Raw genomic sequence first — 13,695 nt, 5'->3', positions numbered from 1 at the left:
GCCAAACCCAAAAGATCTTTAAAAATTCATTGATCTTCCTTACTTCTGTAGGAAAAATAATTGCCAAAATGTTAACGGCTCTTTTGGCAGAAGATGGAGGCAGGACTGTGTGGGTAGGTGTGTTTCTTCTTTCGCCTCTGAATTAAAATGATCGTTAAGAAGTGTTCTGAAGCTTCTATCACTTGCATCATGGGAAGTTAGCTACTGCAAATACTCAGCACCAGCGAAAAGGAAATACACCTAGGAGGGGTTTTTCAACAGTGGTTATTTCTGCGAGGTGATGAAAATTTTAATCTGTCTCTCTCTCTCTGCAATTGCAATTTCTAATTCATCTGCAGTGATTTTGCCTTAGATAAGAATATTTTTATTTTTATTTTTTTTAAGAATATTTTTGCTAAGTTGCTTCAGTCGTGTCCGACTCTGTGCGACCCCATAGACGGCAGCCCACTAGGCTCCCCCATCCCTGGGATTCTCCAAGCAAGAACACTGGAGTGGGTTGCCATTTCCTTTTCCAATGCATGAAAGTGAAAACTGAAAGTGAAGTCACTGAGTCATGTCCAACTCTCAGCGACCCCATGGACTGTAACCCACCAGGCTCCTCCATCCATGGGATTTTCCAGGCAAGAGTACTGGAATGGGGTGCCATTGCCTTCTCCAAGAATATTTTTAAATGGAAAAAAAAAAAACACAAAAAAAACCCCAAACCCAACACGGAGTACTACACTGCCAGTAACAGGATGGCCCACCAGGGTTCTAAGCCCTCCGTGTGTAGTTTTTTTAAGGTTTTTTTTTTTTTTTATGTGGACCATTTTAAAAGTCTTTGTTGACCCCCATTTATAAACCAAATGAATGAATGAGTTCATACCACACACCTGCTGGGTGTGTGAACCCACCAGATGTCACAGGAATAGCTCAGATCAATGACACTATCAGAGATGCTCCTTCCGGATTTCCGTAGTGGTCAGTGGTTAGGACTCTGAGCTTCCACTGTGAGGGGTGAAGGTTTGATCCCTGGGTCAGAATTAAGATCCTGAATATTGCATGGCTCCATATGGACATTGATATACATCCCACCACCACCGAGGAAAAAAAAAAAGAGAGACAGAGGGATGCCCATTCCTTCATATGCTCTGTGTCACACAGCTTTTGAAAATGAGCCCATAGGGTTTCATAATCAGGACAGCAAGCTCTTCCCATCCCAAGGGGAAGGGGGTGTCAAGCATGATTCCATTTCTGTGATAATTATCTCCACATTGATACAGACATAGAACAAAGCCCAGAGAGAGCTGCCCCAAAATGTGAGCAGTAATTATGGGTAATTTGCCTGCCTTTATCCTTCGCTGTCTTGCCAGAGTTTCTTCCCCATCCAGATTGTATTATTTTATAATAAAGAAGCAGAGCTATTTTCATTTTGATAAAAAAAAAAAAAAAAGGAATATCAACTATACTTCTGCTTTTGAAAGGCAAAAAAAAAAAAAGCAAAGCACAGAGTCCAGGAGGAGACATGCCCCACGCTAACGGTGGTTCTCTGGGAGGGGCTGAGATGATGGGGGACCCTGCCCACCCCTTCTTTGGCACACTGGTGTTGTTCACATTTTCAGCAGAGCTCACACTCTGTATAATCAAGTAAAGAGTGGAAGGTGTTTTTCAGTAAAGATTCAGCCAAGGGTAGGAAATCAGGGCAGGCCTGGGGGTGGGGCACAGCTCTGTATGAGGGTGGGTAGCGGGCCAGGTGGCGGTACCTGTGTTGTCGGGCATGGAGGCTTGGTCAGTGTTCCGTTCTCTCTTCAGGACGATGTTGCCAAACTGGAGAACGGCTGAGACCATCCGCAGCATGGCTAAGAGGCAGCAGAGAGAGAGGTCACGACACATGGCAGAGGGTGTGAACTAGCCCCGCAGAAGCCCAGCAGAGACAATGAGGACGTGCCGCGTAGCCCAGGGACTACACTCAGTCTCTTGTGATAACCTATCATGGAAAAGCATCTGAAAAAGGATGCACACACATGCAACTGAATCACTGCGCTGCACATCTGAAACTAACACATAATACATCAGCTATACTTCAACTCCTCAATTACAAAAGTAAAATTTTAAAAATAAATCTAGCTTAAACCTTATGTCAAATTACACCACCACCTGACTCCAGGCAGGTCTTAAAATACCTGAGTGGATAAGTGAATTCTGTATTTTACAGACGTGCGTCCATGCTAAGTCACTTCAGTCATGTCCGAGTCTTTGTGACCCCGTCGACTATAGCCTGCCAGGCTCCTCTGTCCATGGGATTCTCCAGGCAAGAATGCTGGAGTGGGTTGCCATTCCCTTCTCCAGGAGATTTTATATACGAGGTTTGCTTTATTGCCATTTGGTGTCTGCTCATATTTGTTTTGGGCTTCCCTGGTGGCCCAGCAGTGAAGAATCCACTTGTAATGCAGGAACCACGGGAGACACAGGTTCGATCCCTAGGTCAGGAAGATCTTCTGGAGGAGGGCATGGCAATCCACTCCAGTGTTCTTGCCTGGAGAATCCCACAGACAGAGGAGCCTGGTGGGCTATGCACACATGTCCATTTTATAAAGTGATGTGCATAAGATTTATATATAAAAAACTATATATATATATGTATACATCACTCTGGTGTACAGCAGAAATTAACAGAACATTGTGAATCAACTATATTTCAATTAAAAAAATTTTTAAGACACCTTATCAGATATACATAGCATTGATTCACATTGAACTCACAACCAACATTCACTACAGCTGGAACCTGAAGGAAGCTTTTCTTACACACCTATTTTCTCTGTATCCAGCAACACAGTCTTCTTGCTCCTAGGGACACCAGATGACATTAAGCACTACGCGTGGGGGAGCATTTCAAACCGTGAAATCGCCAACCAAAAGCATCCCCAAAGTGGAAAATGTGGCACTCAGTAGGTTGCAGAAAGGATACTGGTTTGCAGTATGAGGTAGAACAAGAAAGCGGAATGCAGCCCCCAGGACCTCGGCTGGGTGCACCCTGGGCAGATCAAAACTTTCACTCCTCTGTGAATGACCCCAAGGACCACACAAACACCAGGACTGTTGGTTTGGGGGTTACAAATAACTGCCGTGTGTAGCGGATTTCTCCAACTCGGACATTGTAAAAGATGGATTGTATTTATTTGCATGTCTGTGAAGAGGAGCCTGGCTGGCTACGGTCCACAGGGTCGCCAAGAGTCGACTGAAGCGACTTAGCACTCACGCACCAAAGGGGGTTAGACACCTCGCCATAAGTGGGCAATGCTGCCCCCTAGAGGACATCTTGGGAACGTGCAGGGGTTGGTTGGCAGAGGGATGGGCGCCACCCCAGCAACATATTGGGGTGTTTCTGGACACCACAGAGACTGAGCGGGTGGGCACCAGACGCGACGCAGAAGCCTGTCTGTATCACAAAGAGATGTCCACATCCTGAGTGATTTCGAAACGTCCCAGTGTACATTTGTGTCTATGAATAATGGTCTCAAATGGTCTGAGACTAATCCGAGCTGTTTTACATATATATATACACATGAAAGTGTTTGGTGTTTGGTTTTTATACCCAGTGCATTTTTCAAGAGAGTAGTCACTGTGGAATCCAAAGGAACGAGGGTCTTGGTTTTGTTCAGAACTTGATCTAGATTTGGTCAGGACCTCCCTAGTGGTCCAGTGGTTAAGACTGGTGCTTCCAACGCAAGGGGTCTGGGTTCAAAGCCTGGTTGGGGAATGATGGTCCCACATGCTGCCAAGCAACTGAGCTCTTGCACCACAACTAGAGAATCCAGGCGGCACAATGAAAGATGCACATGACTCAAAGATCCCAAGTGCTTCAACTAAGACCCAAAGCAGCCAAATACATAATTAAGAAACAGAAAGTGTGCAGACTGGGTGGGTCTGCTTGCTCCAAATTCAAGAGGGCAAGAGGAGAAGGGGGCGACAGAGGATGAGATGGTTGGATGGCATCGCTGACTCAATGGACATGAGTCTGAGCAAACTCAGGGAGATGGTGAAGGACAGGGAAGCCTGATGTGCTGTAGTCCATGGAGTCACAAAGAGTCGGACATGACTGAGCAACTGAGCAACAAAATAACTCCGTGCTGTTAGATGCCAGGTTATGGGGGTTTCTGGTGACCGGAAGGAGCTTGAGGGGCCTTCGAGGTGCTGGTCATATGGGGTGTCACTTGCAGAAACTTTCCCCAGCTGGGTGCTTCAGCGCCAAGCTCACTTTTTGGCGTCTGTGCTCCATAAGCTTCTGCACAAAGTTTACTTAGGAGAAGAGCGTGGTAGGAGGTGGAGAGGGCAGGGAACTCTTCTGGGAGACCCGTGCCAAAAACGCGTAACCCGAATCTAATCAAGAGAAAGTGCACCCACGCTGAGAAAACAACTAGCCTGTAATCTCCCAAAGTGTCAAGCTCACAAAAGATAGAGAAAAATTCAGGACCAGTTCCAGACGGATGAAGAGTAAAGTGTGACAGCTAGATGCAATGTGTGTGATCTTGGACTGGGGAAGTGTGCGTGTGTGTAACAAAAACTTCTTTTTTTTTTTTTGCTATAAATGACATTACTGGGGAAATTGGCATAAGGTCTGTGAAAAAAATTTTTTTTTTGCCATAAAGGACATTACTGGGACAGTTGGCATAAGGTCTGTGGATTAGATAAATAGTACCCATACTGCCAATGTTAATTTCCTAATGATGACACTGTACTGCGTTTGTGTCGGAGAATGTTCTTGGGCAGTATGCTCTGACAGATTCAGGAGGTGGTAGGATGAATAATGTCCCCACTCCCAAATGTCCGCGGCCTGAATCCTACGAATGTTACCTCGAAGGGAGACACAGACTTAACTGATGTGATGAAACAGAGGATCCCAAGACAGGAGCTTAATCTCGCATTATCCAAAGTGAAGTCGCTCAGTCGTGCCCGACTCTTTGCGACCCCACGGATAGTAGCCTGCACCAAGCTCCTCCGTCCACGGGATTTTCCAGGCAAGAGTACTGGAGTGGGTTGCCATTTCCTTCTCCAGGGAATCTTCCCAACCCAGGGATCGAACCCAGCTCTCTCACATTGCAGACAGACGCTTTACCGTCTGAGCCATCAATGTAATGGGAAGGTCCTTATAAGAGGGGGGCCGATGGGGCAGGCCACGTGAGCAGCGGTTACAGTGATGTTCTTTGTTTCTGTTTTCTCTTTCTTGGCCCGGCCAGACAGCTTGAGATATCTTAGTTCCCCGACCGGGGATGGAGCCTGGGCCCCAGAAGTGAAAGCACTAAGTCCGAACCACTAGACTGCCAGGGAATTCCCCGGAGCAACGCGTTTTGAAGATGGAAGAAGGGGCCACGAGCTAAGGCCTGTGGGTGGCCTCTGGAAGCTGAGAAAGACAAGAAAACAAATCTCCCCAGAGCCTCCAGAAGGAACCAGCTCTGCTGACACCTTGATTTTAACCAGTCAGATTGATTTTCAACTTCCGACCAGGGGAGGGAAGTGCTTCTGGTCAGGGAGTAAACGTGTTATTATAAGCCGCGCCATTTGTGATCATTTGTGTCAGCGGCCATCAGAAACTAACACGAAGGGTGAAGGGGCCCCTGGGCAACACCCCTCCTCTCGAACGACTCAGAACAAGTAATTAGAAAGACAGACGAGCACGAAGTAGACGTAGCAAGGCTGCTAACCAAGGTGGCCTCCTGGGAGCCCAGGACACAGGAACGCTCACATACCTTTAATGTGTGGGTTTTTTAAATTTCATGCTCTTTCAAATGTGAGACCTAGTCTGGAAAACAAAATCATTGCTGAGAAAAGACTCAGTTTCTGGAATTAGGCAGTGAGATTGCAGTGATGATCACACAGCCTTGGGAACATAGTATTAATACAAACGCTGAGCTGTGTACTTGACAATGGTGAATTTTACTGGTATGTGAATTCTAGCCCTCAAAGAAAAAAGGAAAAAGACTTTGGCACAGTTTGTGGGACACGCCGGGTTGTGCAACAAATGTTCATTTTTCCACCGAGGTCATAACGCCTTGTCTATCGGTTATTCATCTTCTAACTGCTTCTAAGCCCTCCATCAATGTGTTCGTGAATGAACTTCAGCTTGCCACTTTAGGGGCCGAGAGCCCCTTCCACAATCATCACTGCCTCTGGGATTCAAGCTAGTCCCTTGTCAGGATCCTTGGTGCACCCTGTCCCCAATCCGCCCATCCGCTCCAGCCCAGGGTCCCCTCACTCCAACTAGCCAAGCCAACCGCGCTCTCGACATGCAACACTTTCTTGCCCCCAGGCTTTTGCCCTGGGACTTCCCTCCCTCTACAGGTCTTCAAGGCCCATACAGTCCATGGAATCCTCCAGGCTAGGATACTGGAGTGGGTAGCCATTCCCTTCTCCAGGGGATCTTCCCAACCCAGGGATCGAACCCAGATCTCCTGCATTGCAGGCGGATTCTTTATGAGCTGAGCTATCAGGGAAGCCCAGTAGTACCATCTGCTGCTGCTGCTGCTAAGTTGCTTCAGTCGTGTTCAACTCTGTGCAACCCCATAGATGGCAGCCCATCAGGCTCCCCCGTCCCTGGGATTCTCCAGGCAAGAACACTGGACTGGGTTGCCATTTCCTTCTCCAATGCATGAAAGTGAAAAGCGAAAGTGAAGTCACTCAGTCGTGTCCGACTCTTCTCGACCCCATGGACTAGAGCCTACGAGGCTCCTCCATCCATGGGATTTTCCAGGCAAGAGTACTGGAGTGGGGTGCCATCACCTTCTCTGAGTAGTACCATCTCAGTTCAGTTCAGTTCAGTCACTCAGTCGTGTCCAACTCTCTGTGACCCCATGAATCGCAGCACGCCAGGCCTCCCTGTCCATCACCATCTCCCGGAGTTCACTCAAACTCACGTCCATCTCACGTCCATCAAGTCTGTGATGCCATTCAGCCATCTCATCCTCGGTTGTCCCCTTTTCCTCCTGCCCCCAATCCCTCCCAGCATCAGAGTCTTTTCCAATGAGTCAACTCTTCGCATGATGTGGCCAAAGTATTGGAGTTTCAGCTTTAGCATCATTCCTTCTAAAGAACACCCAGGACTGATCTCCTTCAGAATGGACTGGTTGGACCTCCTTGCAGTCCAAGGGACTCTCAAGAGTCTTCTTTAACACCACAGTTCAAAAGCATCAATTCTTTGGCGCCCAGCTTTCTTCACAGTCCAACTCTCACATCCATACATGACCACTGGAAAAACCATAGCCTTGACTAGATGGACCTTAGTCGGCAAAGTAATGTCTCTGCTTTTGAATATGCTATCTAGGTTGGTCATAACTTTTCTCCCAAGGAGCAAGTGTTTTTTAATTTCATGGCTGCAGTCACCATCTACAGTGATTTTGGAGCCCCTAAAAATAAAGTCTGACACTGTTTCCACTGTTTCCCCATCTATTTGCCATGAAGTGATAGGACCAGATGCTATGATCTTAGTTTTCTGAATGTTGAGCTTTAAGCCAACTTTTTCACTCTCCTCTTTCACTTTCATCAAGAGGCTTTTTAGTTCCTCTTCACTTTCTGCCATAAGGGTGGTATCATCTGCGTATCTGAGGTTATTGATATTTCTCCTGGCAATCTTGATTCCAGCTTGTGCTTCTTCCAGCCCAGCGTTTCTCATGATGTACTCTGCATAGAAGTTAAATAAGCAGGGTGACAATATACAGCCTTGACGTACTCCTTTTCCTCTTTGGAACCAGTCTGTTGTTCCATATCCAGTTCTAACTGTTGCTTCCTGACTTGCTTAATTCCTGCGGATCAACGGGGCTCAGCCAAGCGCCGCCCCCTCCAGGGGCTGCCCCGCCCCTACCGAGATAGCACGCCCCGCCTCTCCAGCCCCCTCGCCGCCAGTCACCGCACCATGAACCTTCCACTGGATCGACTTTAATCTATTTGTGTCAGTGCTCCAGGGGGCAGAGGCTTGTTCTGTTTCGGCCACGGTTCCTTTCCCCCGGTGCCTGCAGAGATCCGGCCCGCAGATTCCATCAGGTGTCCAATGAATGAAGAATGAATGAATACACGACAAAGGGTTAACTAGTGGAGGTGTTCTCTGGCTGTGTGACCTTGGGCAACCCGGATGGCCTCTTGGACCTCGGGTTCCACCCCCTCCCCCTGCAGCACAGTGGGCGGGGTGGGGCTAGGGTCAGGGGGCTGGCTAGACAGGACAGCCAAGAATCCCGGAAACACTGGGAGGTTTTGTGGGGGGTGGGGTGGTGGGGTGGGGGGAAGCAGAGAGACACCTCCCAAAAAATAAATAGATGAGGACATCTCCTGATAGACAGACAAGGCCACCATCAACTGAATGATCATTCATCCTTAACGTCAGCTCAAGCCCGACTCAGACTCGCGTTCCCCCGGTGGCATTTAAATGGCCTTTCACGGCTGGCTTAGCAACCTGCGTGGGTGCGGAGCACCTGGTGAACCTGACGCCCGAGGGGTTGGCAGTCAGCGCTCGCTAGTGACTTCAGCCCAGCCGACCGCAAGCAAGCCCGGGCCTGCGGGGGTGGCGGCGTGGGGCTGGCGATGTTCTGACGGCCTCACGTGAGCGCGGGCCCGCCTCTCTGCGTGCCAGGATCCCTGCGCAACCTCCCCGGTGGCATTGACGGCGCCAGTGTGGACGGGAAGTCGGGGTGGGGTGGAGGGCTTCCCTCCACCGGCCTCCAGTGCTCTCTGCCCTGGGCCTCCAGAGGGTGACCCAGAGGCACCCACCTGCCTCTTTGGGAGCAGATCATTGGCTGGCTTTGGAGTCAAACTGGGTTCCACCATCTCCTGGTCAACTGCACTGACTAGGGCGGACACCCCACTTCCCTGGACCTCTGTCTCCTTTTTCGTTTTTGTCTTTTGGCCGAATTGTGAGACTTATAGGATCTTAGTTGCCAGATCAGAGATCGAACCCTGGGCCATCCCAAACCTACGAATCTTAACCACTGGACAGCCAGGGTTATGTGTGTCTCTTTTGTCCAAATGAGAGTCTAGAGAAAAAAACAAAACCGTCTGACCCCACTCCTTGGAAGGGAGATACAGAATCACAGTTAGGAGACCCCAGCCACCTGCCACACCAGCAGAGGCAAGAAAGGTGACAACCCTGGCTGCCGGCATCCGTATCGGGGAACAGGCATGACAGAGGCAGGGCTTGGAAACTAGCGCCCCCTTATGGACGGCGGCGAGGTCGATTCAGCACGATTCTAAAAACAGCGGGTATCTCCCTGGCGGTCCAGTGGTTAAGAATCTTCGCTTCCAATGCAGGGGCCGCGGGTTCCATCCCTGGTCGAGAAGATAAGATCCCACATGCCGCGGAGCGCCACCAAAAAAAAAAAAGTGGGGGGAAGGAAAATGGCGGTGACGGGATGGAGATTAGAGCTGAAGACCAAGAAGCCATGAGCAGGTCGTTGTTGGTGCCTGGGGACTCATGATCTTCAGGGGCTAGTGGTAGAAACGGGCAGGAAGACGGCAAAGGGGCCCACGTTATCTTCTTGGGTCACTGAAAATGTTCTAAATTGATTTTGGTGATGGCTACACAACTCTGTGAAGCTAAAAGCCACTGACTCATACACTTGTTTGCTGTATGAATATCTCAAACAGTCGTTTAAATGTCCGTCAAAGCTGGGTAAAATTTAAAACTGGCACTTCTCCTTGGACTCAGAATTTCGTTGCTAAGAACTGATGCTGCAGTTCTGTTCACCTGTGAGCACAAAGACCTACTTCTAAGGATGTTCTTGGGACTTCCCTGGTGGCCCACTGGTTAAGAATCCATCTGTCAATGCAGGGGACATGGGTTCGATCCCAGGTCCTGGAAGATACCCACATACCACGGAGCAACTACGTCTGGGCACCACAACTACTGAGCCCAAACCCGAGAGCCCCTGCTCTGCATCGAGAGGCCACCGCAGTGAGAAGCCGGCGCACTGTAGCTGGAAAGCAGCCGCCCCCAACCTCACCGCAACTGGGCTCACTAGACCCAAGTAGCAATGAAGAGCCAGCACAGCCAAAAATATATATTTTTTAATTATAAAGAGAATATTTTTGGCCCCTTTTTGGGGGTACATGTCATCCCAACAGCAATGGGATGCAGTCACCTTAAGAGTGTGTCTGCAAGGGGCAGACATGTTCCAAGAGTCACAGTTCATCAATACAGTGAAAGAGTACTGCAGGAGATGTGGGTTCGATCCCTGGGTCGGGAAGATCCGCTGGAGGAGGAAATGGCTACCCACTCCAGTACTCTTGCCTGGGAGATCCCACAGACAGAGGAGCCTGGCGCATTACAGTCCATGGGGTCGAAAAGAATCAGACACGACTGATCACACACACATGCCTGAACCTCAGTCCTGGAACTGGAGAATACTGTGTGTCTTTTCTTTCCTGTCTAAGATATTTCTGGCAGGAGATGCAGGAAGCTTAACAGCGGGCAAACTAGGGCTTAGGGAGGCTGGGGGAGACTCGGTTTTCACACGATGACCTTTGATCATATTCAGATTATGTCATTACACACGAAGTTGGTGCTGCAAAATTTTTGTCTCAGGTTTGCAAAAATCGGGGCTGCTGGCCGTGCCCACCACACTACAGGAGGGTTACTTGAGGCGACCTGTGTCCAGAGGCCAGGAGGGACCTGCGGGGCCCAGGCCCTCATGGTCACTTCCCTCCAGAAATTTGTCAGCTGCCCAGGGAGGAGAGCGGAGACACACAGGCGGGGCAGTTATGCAACCTGCGGTTGGGAAATCGAGCGAGGAGGCCTGGGACCCTGTGTCAATATGCCCGAGGAAGCCTGGCCTGTTTGCAGCCTGGGTGAACAGCCAAGCTGGCACTGGGTCTCTAGCCCTCCCCACTGGCCCTGGAGCCAACAATAGCTCCCGGGCCCTCCTGCAGCGCCGGAGACCGGAGGAGAATGAGACCCAGTCCCACCCCCACTCAGTCCTGGAAATCAGGGTCTTTCTCTACGGGACTGGTGAAAGGAATCACAGTTCATCCAAACAATGAAATGCCAAGCAGCCACAAAAAAGACTGAGATTCGCCCTCTACATACGTGTCACGGGTTGAACCCTGTCCCTCTACTCCCTCCAAATATATATTAAAGTCTTAACGCCTGCGACCTCACAGAACGTGACCTGATTTGAGTATTGGGTCATGGCAGCTGCAATTATTTAAGTGAAGACGGGATTACACCGGAGTGCGGTGACCCCTAATCCAAAATGACGGGCATCCTATAAAAAGGGGAGGCTGCAGGCAGACGCACAGGCAGGGAGGTGCGCCCCGTGAATCTGAAGGCAGAAATCAGGTGATGCTTCTACCAGCCAGGGGAAGCCAAAATTGCCAGGAGACCACCAGAAGCCAGGGGAGAGGAAGGAAGCAGAATCTTCCAGGACCAACCAACCCCGCCGACACCCTGCTCTCAGACTTCCCGCCTCCAGAACAGGGAGATGATTGATTTCACATGTTTAAAGCACTCATTTGGGCTTCCCAGACGGTGCTAGTGGCAAAGAACCCACCTGCCAACGCAGGAGAAGTAAGAGACCCAGGTTCGATCCCTGTGTCAGGAAGATCCCCTGGAGGAGGTCATAGCAATCCACTCCAGTATTCTTGCCTGGAGAATCCCATGGACAGAGGAGCCTGGAGGGCTACAGTCCATGGGGTCTCAAAGAGTGGGACAGGACTGAGCGACTTAGCACACAAGCAAGGCACTTGTGTATAGTACTCTTGACGGCAGCCCTGGCCAAGGAAAACAGCAGTGCAGATGAACTACTGTCAGAACGCACTGTTTGGTGAGAAAGGGGCGGGGCAAAGCGGCAGAACATGGGCTGATGAGCTGAGTGTTTCACCCCAGTGCTCCAGGGCAGACTCGGGGCCACAGTCAGCGTCTTCCCCGTACCCTCATTTCAGCCTCCTCCAGCCTCACACAACCCAGAGCTGCTTCTCCGTGGCCCCCAGCCCTCCCATGGCTCCCTAGTGCCCTCAGAACAAAGTCCCCGCCCCAACGGCCTCTGCGGCTTCATCTCCCCATCCACCTGGGTCACTGACTAATTGAGGCCATTAGAGAATTAGACACGTTTCTTTCTTTTTTTTTCTTTTTTTGGCCATACTGAGCAGTGTGCAGGATCTTAGTTCCCTGACCACGGCTCGAACCTGTGCCCCTGGGGTGGAAGCATGGAGTCTTAACCACTGTTAAGTGGTTAACTTCTCAAGTCCCTAGAGAAGTTTCAACGCCTCAAACACACCATGCCTTTCCTGCCTCAGGGCCTCTGCACATACTGTCCCTCCCCTCCGCCGCCTAGTACATTCTTCCCTGATAGCACCAACATTCACATGTGAGCTCTCCAGACCTTCGTGCAATCATCACCATTTCACCATGTCCTTCCTGATCCCCCTTTTAAAGCTCCCTCCCTTCTCCGTTCCCTGTTGCAGTTTTCAAACCGAGCCATGAACGGCCAAGTGCCCCTCCTTTCCGTGCAGCCCACCCCCACCCTTTACCAGGCAGGGTCTGGGCTCACTCACAGGTGATCTCCTCATGGGTGAATCCCAGGACCCGCAGGGACTCCAGCGTCTCCTGGAAGAGCTCGCGCTCCTGGCCCGGAGAGGAAGACGGCCCGTTGGTCAGGAAGCGGTAGTGGGAGAAGGGCTCCAGGAGCAGGTCAGCTGTAGGGGTAACGGCAGAGGCTGAGGTCAAGTATAAGCCGTAGCGTCAGACTCAAGTCCTGGCTTCCTAAATAGCTACCCGAGGACGTGCATCACTGCCCCACTAGGAACCTCGGTCTCTTCCTCTGTCAAATGAATCGGGATCCTTTCTTCACGGGTTTGGTGGGAAGGGCTGGCCTGTGAAGTGGGTACTTAGCACATCTCAGACCTTTCCTCTTCCTTCCTTTCATAGTGATTCTCAAGACGCAGAACTGCCCAGAGCAGGTGAGAGGCACCCACCGGCAGAAGCAACAGGGGGTGCCCGAGTTAGCAGAAGCCACGGGACAGCAGGGCTCGGGCGGCAGAGCGTGTGTGGGTTCGGAAGCCACCGGGAGCGGGAGGCTGGGTGCGGAGGGATCAGGAGGCGGCCCAAGCTACAGGGTGGAAGGAGCCAGAATGCGAGGGAGCCGCAGGGCAGTGGGGCCGCCATAGAAGAGAGAGCCTGGGGCGTTTCCGCAGCCAGAGGGCTGGAGGGGCGCAGAGCACGAGACAGAAGGGGTCTCAGGCAGGAGCCAGGAGGCAGGGGCTCGGAAGCCACGATCATCATCGGGAACCACGCGGCGGCAAAGCTGGAGTCGTCACAGCGCGCGGCTGGAGGAAGCGGAGCCCCGTGGAGGTTCAGGAGAGGGTGGGCAGGAGCCATGTCCCCGCGGAGCTGGCGTGAGCAAGACCCAGGAGACAGCAGGAGCCAAAGGACAGCAGAGTCTGGGGGAGGCGGAAGTCGAGAGGCAGCGGGATCCAGGAGGCGAGAGAACCGCCACCCAGCAGGAGCCTGACATAGAGCAGGAGCTGAACAAAGGTTAGCGCCCCCACGTCCTCCTCTCCAGGGGGTCCGCATGCAACTCGCGCCCAGTCCCCCAGAGCCGCCCGACACTGACCCTTGAGCTGCTCCCCGGCGCCTCCCAGCAGCTGGTAGAAGATGTGGAAGCTACACTCGTCCTTAGCCTGGCGGATGGCGCGCGACTTCTCCAGCAGGTCTGGGCAGGCCGAGTCAAGGTGCGG

The 13,695-nt window shown here is 51.2% G+C and overlaps 1 protein-coding gene across 1 annotated transcript in view; it reads right to left on the bottom strand.

Annotated features, from left to right (window-relative positions):
* The window catches only part of MYH14 (myosin heavy chain 14), a 76,877-nt gene that overhangs the window by 45,653 nt on the left and 17,529 nt on the right, over positions 1-13,695 (bottom strand). The window contains exons 8-10 of the mRNA XM_052656084.1: positions 13,572-13,670; positions 12,514-12,654; positions 1,743-1,838 (exon numbers count right to left, since the gene is read on the bottom strand). Of these exons, the coding sequence (XP_052512044.1) occupies positions 1,743-1,838; positions 12,514-12,654; positions 13,572-13,670 (336 nt within the window). The remainder of the gene's footprint in view (positions 1-1,742; positions 1,839-12,513; positions 12,655-13,571; positions 13,671-13,695) is intronic.

The sequence above is a fragment of the Budorcas taxicolor genome, chromosome 18, assembly GCF_023091745.1.
Source record: "Budorcas taxicolor isolate Tak-1 chromosome 18, Takin1.1, whole genome shotgun sequence".
Classification (NCBI taxonomy): Eukaryota; Metazoa; Chordata; class Mammalia; order Artiodactyla; family Bovidae; genus Budorcas; species Budorcas taxicolor.
Note: the sequence above shows the minus strand (reverse complement) of the source record. Positions and strands in the feature narration are given on the sequence as shown.